Genomic DNA, 6,760 nt, shown 5'->3' on the forward strand with positions numbered 1-6,760 from the left:
AAAACCAAACACCACCAACAAAACATTTGCTTCACAAATAAGTTTCTTTACCAAGACCATAAATGGAGCTTAAAGCCTAAAATGTAATAGCTAGTAGAATTGGTAAAAAATGAAAAAATCTACCTTATATCACCTATATAAGTGGTTCAATTTACAGAGAGATTGACCATCCATTCCGGCAGGGGAGCAGCTAGATGCACTGTTGTTCAAATTATCCCACATTAGGAGATGACTGTCACATGAATGCATTGATTCCATAGAGACTGTGATACATATGGCAGAGTATCCTGGATTTTGTCCTCTAACAGCCACAGAAGGAAACAAATTAAAGATTACACTGCGTGAAGATCCCCAAGAGCTAGGGGAAATTCCACCCTAGCAAGGTTCTCTTTGCTTGTGTCAACATGTGGAAGTTATAAGTGGTATAAACAATATACTGCTGCATTACATTTCACAGTATTGTATTTTATACTCTGTGTTGCCTTCTTTACAAAAAATCCTTCCCTTCAGTGTTAGATGAAATGCTAGGTGCTGAAACTACAAGGAGAATTTTACAAGAATGTCAGAAAAAGGACAGAATGAAATTTTAAATATTGAAGATGTGAAGATCTCTGCAAATTAAACACAAGGCTAAGCAAGCACGGTCTTATTAAAAGGTGGATTTTATGGAAAAGGTGATAAAAATATTAAAAAACACTTTAAAAACAGAATGAGATATAATTAAACAATGAATGGAACATACTAGTTATATATGTTTGTCATAAACTCTATGAATTTGGTAATTAATTTGCAGTCTCCATTGCTGTGCCTTCATTATCCTATATAAAAAAATGAAAGTAATGTTGCTAACATTTGAGACCTCTGATAAAGCAGGTGGTGTAACAACCTAGCTTCCATTTACACTAGACTAAAATTAGAGTAAAGCTAGCAAAACTCATGCTGTTGCTTCAGGTTTGCACATTGTATACTGGAATTAACTTTAGTTTGGATCATAGTGGGCTGATCTGTTAACTGATCTTAGAAGTGATGTTAAAAAACTATAGCCAAGAACCTGGTTTGGAGGTCAAAAAAAAAATGAAGATTCTGAGACCAAATCTATGGTTTTTTTATTTTCCTTAAGAGATGAGAAAAGCCTGTTAGTAAGCTTCTTTCAAGGTAACTAATATTCTTTGCAACATTTTCAACAATATGGTATATATGTACAGAGAAGGGGAACTCAAGTTTCAAATAAAAAATGACCAGCCTATGCATGACTTGTAGCTATCCAGCATTTTGATTGCTCATGAATCCAAAAGCATGTCTGCCTTTTAAATCCACACCACTGGATTCTGTTTGCTGAAAAAAAGACCTTGTACACCAAGTTCAGGGGTTTGAGTGCAGTGACTTTCTTGCATTGCAATTAATATATTTCATCATAACAAGTCAGACTCTTTCTGTTTGCTTTAGACAACACCGACTTCACAATGGGCTCCATCAGTGCAGCAAATGCAGAGTTTTGTTTTGATGTATTCAAAGAGCTGAAAGTCCACCATGCCAACGACAACATCTTCTATTCCCCCCTAAGCATCATTTCAGCTCTGGCCATGGTCTATCTGGGAGCAAGAGGTAACACTCAGTCTCAGATGGAGAAGGTAAGTTACTTACACAGGTGTAAAGTGACCTCTACTTCTCCTTGTTGTTCTTTCTAAGTAACATCACTGAAATATATTAACCACTGACAAGGTTCTCACCTGTTTTAATGCACAAGAAGTAAGCCAAAGTCAGAAAATGGAGAACTGAACTGAGAGTTATTTAGAGAAAATACTAAAAAAAAAGAATATATTTTTACCATAGGGGGCAGTTAATTTTGACTTAGAAAAAAATATCTCAAGGACAATAACAAAATGGATTTCTAGTCAGAAAATTTGGTTATATGATTTTTTTTCCCTAAATGCTGACATCTTCTAGATAATGTGATCAGATTTTTTTTTAATGTATAAAAAAGATAGATCCCAGGTAGAAAGGAAGACAGAATATTATTAGCAGCACATAATATGTAACTCAGTTAATTTCTAGATGTTCACTAGAAAAAAGTATCTAAGCAGAGAGTGTTATTTACAGTTTCCAAGAAGGCCACAGAGGGCATAAACCAGTTGCAAGCTCACTAGTAAATTTTTAGTTTATCTTTATTCTCAGTTAGCACTTTTTTTTCCTGAGCCAATAGCTTTACCTCAAGCATTGCGTGTAAATCTCAAATTCACATCATTTGGTCATGCTTGTCATTTCTACCATGGGCATTTTCTCTTGCAGGTTCTTCACTTTGATAACGTTACAGGAGTTGGAGACACTACTGATCCCCAGGTAGAGAAACAACTTGATCTGCTTTCCTCCTCAGAACAAAACTAGAACTTTTCTGCCTCTCCTCCTGGCAGTTTCAGACCCTGTCCGAAACTATGGTAACACTCTCAAACCAAGCAGTCCTGTGGAGGGAAGAAAGGAGGGTGTAACTTATTTGTTAAAAACCAGGGAAAGAAGGCAGGTTGCACATCCTGCACCAGAGCAAGTGATGGTGTGAGGCAGGATGCTTTAGGCACCAGGGTGCCTTCCCGGGCAAGTGCTGCTGGGGGACAGCATGTGAAAGGGGCTCAGCACCTAGAGCCAGGGTACAGCAGTCAGAATTGTAGCTGAGACATCCAAAGAGGGGCAGGAAGATGCTGGGCAGAAAAGAACCCAGAAGTCTCAGTGTCAGGAACACAATTGCACTCGTACAAAAAGCACATTTCAGGGAATTTACCTTGAGAAGGATGAACTTGTTGGCTTAATGCACCATCACCAAAGCACCTGCTGTCCCAAAAGTGACAGCTGCACTGCAGCATGACTAACTACTAAAGACAATCCTTCAGGGTCTTATTTCTTAGATAAAAAGAAGCTAATGCAATGTATCTTCTTATTTTCATGTTTGCACCCCAGTGTGGCATTTCTGAATACATCCAGAAGTCATTCAAGGATCTTCTCTCAGGCATCACAATGCCAAATGCTACACACTCACTCAACATCGCTGACAGAATCTATATTGAAAAAACATACCCTGTTCTGCCGGTGAGTAGTGCTGCAACCTGACTTCAGTGGGATTTCCCATACAGGCCCCCGTGACTCTACCCTAGAGAAGCACCACCAGCAACAGCCCAGTGTCTGCTGGTGAAGAGGTCGTTGTGAGCCATGACGAGAACTGGTTCAGAACAAGTTTGAACCTTCCTGTTGTTGTCAGGTGGAGGCCAGGCAAAAGTACAGTGGCATAAAATATGCCCATGTTGCAACGGTCACAGGGAATAATTAAGATTGCTGTTCATTTGCTAGAAAATGGCTTTTAATTAAAAATGTAACTTTTCAGGGAAATTAAATACATTTTATGACCTGAAAGCATGAAGACTGAAATTGTCAAATTTGGATTTTTTCAAAGCCAAATACCAAAACTTCCCACTGAAAAGTAGCTTTGTTTTTGAAATCTAAGAATGTAAGAACACAATATTCAAAATAAAAGGTGCACACAAAGAGAAGGAAACAAACATTGTCCTTAAAAATGCTCATTACACTGAAAGTGTTTTGGTAAAACAAATAAAATTATTTCAAAATTTTAACTTAGAATCCTATCTGAAAAAGAAAGTGCCAGATCTAAATGTGTGAAGTAGTCTTTCTTGTTGAGCTTTAAGATTCTGTTACCAGAGGACAGCTGCGACTGACATGCTCGAACACAGGGGTAAATGTTCACTGTTCTTTTAACCATTCAGCTTCATGTCACAATCTTGCATCTCACATTCCTAAATTTTCAAGTTCTCATCAGTCTGACAACAGTAATCCTGTTCCCAGGAATACTTAGAGTGTGCGAAGAAATTCTACAGAGCGGGACTGGAAGAAGTTGACTTCAAAACAGCTACAGAGGAAGCAAGACAGCTCATTAATTCCTGGGTGGAGAAAGAGACAAATGGTAAGGACTGAAAAATTAGTAGCAGATATTTCCCCCCCTACCTACCATAATCTATACCCTTCTTTTCCTTTCCTCATAATGTCTAGAAAAAGTGGGTCAAGCAAGAGCAGGTTGCTTCTTGCTATGAAAACAACTCCAGAGAGCAGCACCCTCAGCCCTGTACCCTTCATTGAAGGTATGTGCACACACCAGAGGAGGTGTATCTTACCATGCTTCTGCCTGCCTCTTTCTTAAAGGACGGATTCAAGATTTCCTTGTGTCAGGCTCTGTTGATCTTGATACTGCACTGGTCCTTGTGAATGCCATTTACTTCAAAGGGATATGGAAGACAGCGTTTAAAGAAGACAACACTCAGGAAGTGCCCTTCAATGTGACAGAGGTAGGAGGGCATGGACACAGCTTCTGGCCAAGACAGCTGTTGGCTCACAGCCAGCAGGCTGGATGCTCCACATACAACCTGCTGCTGTCACAGGTCGGGTATTTAGACGGGTTCCTCATTGTCAGAACCTGAGCCTAAGGCCAAGAAGTGTTTGCAAGAGCTGTGTCTGACCAGGCTTCCAGGGAACACCAACAGACAAGGGGGGAATGGAGACACAGCTCTTCTTCAAAAGCAACATGCTTGAAGATTGAGTCCTGTCCCTTATGCATTTGCCTGCTTAAGGAAAAAATTGCTCCCCAGTCACGTAGTCTCACATTTCTCTCTCTGCAGCAAGAAAGCAGACCTGTGCAAATGATGAGCCAGAACAGCACCTTCAAAGTGGCAGCGGTGGCTGCAGAGAAAGTGAAGATCCTGGAGCTTCCGTATGCAGGCGGAGAGCTGAGCATGTTGGTGCTGTTGCCTGATGACATCTCTGGCCTGGAGCAGGTATGGCCCTGGCCGGGAAGCAGAAGAGTTGTCATTTGAGTGGGACTTGGCTGCCATCATCCCTTTTGCTGTCCATTTACATGCCGGCTGCCCACAGCACGGCTGTGCCAGGCAGGCAGGGGAGTACCAAAGCCCCCCAGGTGCCACCAGGTGTTCAGGCAGAGACTGGCCCCTTAGGAGGGCCCTGGGCTCAGTCTAGTAAAATGAACGTAAAGGACCATAGTGCTGCTGTAGCCCTGCAAAATAGGATGTTGCTATACATACCGATCTCCATCAGGCACCAGAAACAGACATGCTACAGGATGTTTTTTCATTTCAAGTGATTTCAGCCTTCCAGGAGAGCACTCAATAGTTTGTTAAACAAGAAAATTTTATCAAAGGGGAAATTAAAACAGGTGTGATGAGGAAAGCATTCCAAGAGCTGACTAAGAGAAAAAATGGGAAAAGTAGCATTAGAAAGCAACTAAGATGAGGGAAGAGATCAATAAAGTAAGTTCCAGGTGGAACAGTTTTGGGGCCAATTTGATTTGATGTTTTCAAGAATGCTGTTTTCACAAAAAAAGCCTTGATCTGATAAAGAAATTTTCAGATGACAAAGTTTTGGAGAACATCTTCAAGACAGATGAGATATAGGCTGTAGTCAGGAAGAAGCATATAAGGTAAACAAATCCATTTAAGATTATATGTAAGTACTACTGTGTACACAAAGCAGATGGAAAAAAATAGTAACAAATGGTATAAATACAGCTGTTAAGGCCATTGCAATCTTGTTTTAGGCATTTCATTCCTTGCTTCTCTTTGCAGCTTGAGAACAAAATCAGCTTTGACAAACTCATAGAATGGACCAGTCCCAATGTGATGGAAAAGAAGAGAGTGAAAGTGTACCTCCCACGCATGAAGATTGAGGAAAAATATAACCTCACAAGTGTCTTGACGGCCTTGGGTATGACTGACCTGTTCAGCCCTTCAGCCAATCTCTCTGGCATCTCTTCAGCAGAGAGCCTGAAGGTGTCTGAGGCCGTCCACGAGGCGTACATGGAAGTCAGTGAAGAGGGCACCGAGACGGCAGGCTCGGAGGGTGTGATGGGAGACATTGAACAGTCCTCTGAGTCTGAAGAGTTTAGGGCTGACCACCCATTCCTTTTCTTAATCAAACACAACCCAACCAACATCATCCTCTTCTTTGGTAAATATTATTCTCCGTGAGGAGAAAAAGAGATGGAAATAATGCTTACCTTCCCCTCAGAATAAGACCCCTTTTACTTTAGTATTGTAGTATAATCTCATCTCTTCACTATTTTCTCCAAGAGGAAAGCCTTAAATATCTAGGGAGATATTCTTGAAGAAGGGTGTGACTTTTCAGATCTCTAGGTGCAGGTATTTCTGCTCACACAACTTGTATGCAGGATTCATATCCAGGATTGAGTGAGAATTTCAGCAAGTAGTTCAGAATATTTCCCATCGTAATTGAACAACTTTGAAAGACAGGACAATTGGTTTGATTTTTGTGAGAAATCCTGCCACTATTATTGAGAATCTGGTTTCTCTGTAGCAGTTCTGTGAAATAAACACAGCTTTCAGAATAATCCTGTTCCTTTCTGTTCAACTTGCTGGGTAACCATCCTTGAATTAATGCCTGGGCAACCTGCAGATGAAATTCTAAACTTCAGCAAAGCATTCTTCTTCCAAGAATGCATTTGGGCTTCTTTGTGCTGCATATACGATACGGCTATGTCTTTTGCTCTGAGGGAGCATGCAGAATGTCTACCATTTCTTCATAAATCATCACCTCCAAGCACAACATCTTCCTGACTGATACGATTTCCCATCTTCATTCCAGTGACATATCATTGATTTTGTGAATGTTAATTGGTGGTCCCTCTTATTTATTCTAATAAAAGCATTGCAAACTAAACATGTCATTACATCTG

At 40.5% G+C, this 6,760-nt stretch overlaps 1 protein-coding gene across 1 annotated transcript; it reads left to right on the forward strand.

Moving 5' to 3' along the window:
- Positions 1 to 1,463: 1,463 nt before the first annotated feature.
- LOC101921041 (ovalbumin-related protein Y-like) lies at positions 1,464 to 6,035 on the forward strand. Its single transcript, XM_005233986.3, has 7 exons — positions 1,464 to 1,631; positions 2,290 to 2,340; positions 2,950 to 3,078; positions 3,847 to 3,964; positions 4,201 to 4,343; positions 4,674 to 4,829; positions 5,634 to 6,035. Exons 1-7 carry the CDS (start codon positions 1,464 to 1,466, stop codon positions 6,033 to 6,035), a joined length of 1,167 nt encoding a protein of 388 aa, XP_005234043.1.
- Positions 6,036 to 6,760: the final 725 nt, after the last annotated feature.

Source organism: Falco peregrinus, chromosome 3 (genome assembly GCF_023634155.1).
Source record: "Falco peregrinus isolate bFalPer1 chromosome 3, bFalPer1.pri, whole genome shotgun sequence".
Taxonomy (NCBI): domain Eukaryota; kingdom Metazoa; phylum Chordata; class Aves; order Falconiformes; family Falconidae; genus Falco; species Falco peregrinus.

Excerpts from the sequence above, each read along its gene's own strand:
- LOC101921041 (XM_005233986.3), top strand. The coding sequence starts at position 1,464 with ATGGGCTCCATCAGTGCAGCAAATGCAGAGTTTTGTTTTGATGTATTC. Across the intron at positions 3,965-4,200 it reads GGTGGAGAAAGAGACAAATG|GACGGATTCAAGATTTCCTT; the intron begins GTAAGGACTGAA and ends TCTTTCTTAAAG. Across the intron at positions 4,830-5,633 it reads ACATCTCTGGCCTGGAGCAG|CTTGAGAACAAAATCAGCTT; the intron begins GTATGGCCCTGG and ends TTCTCTTTGCAG.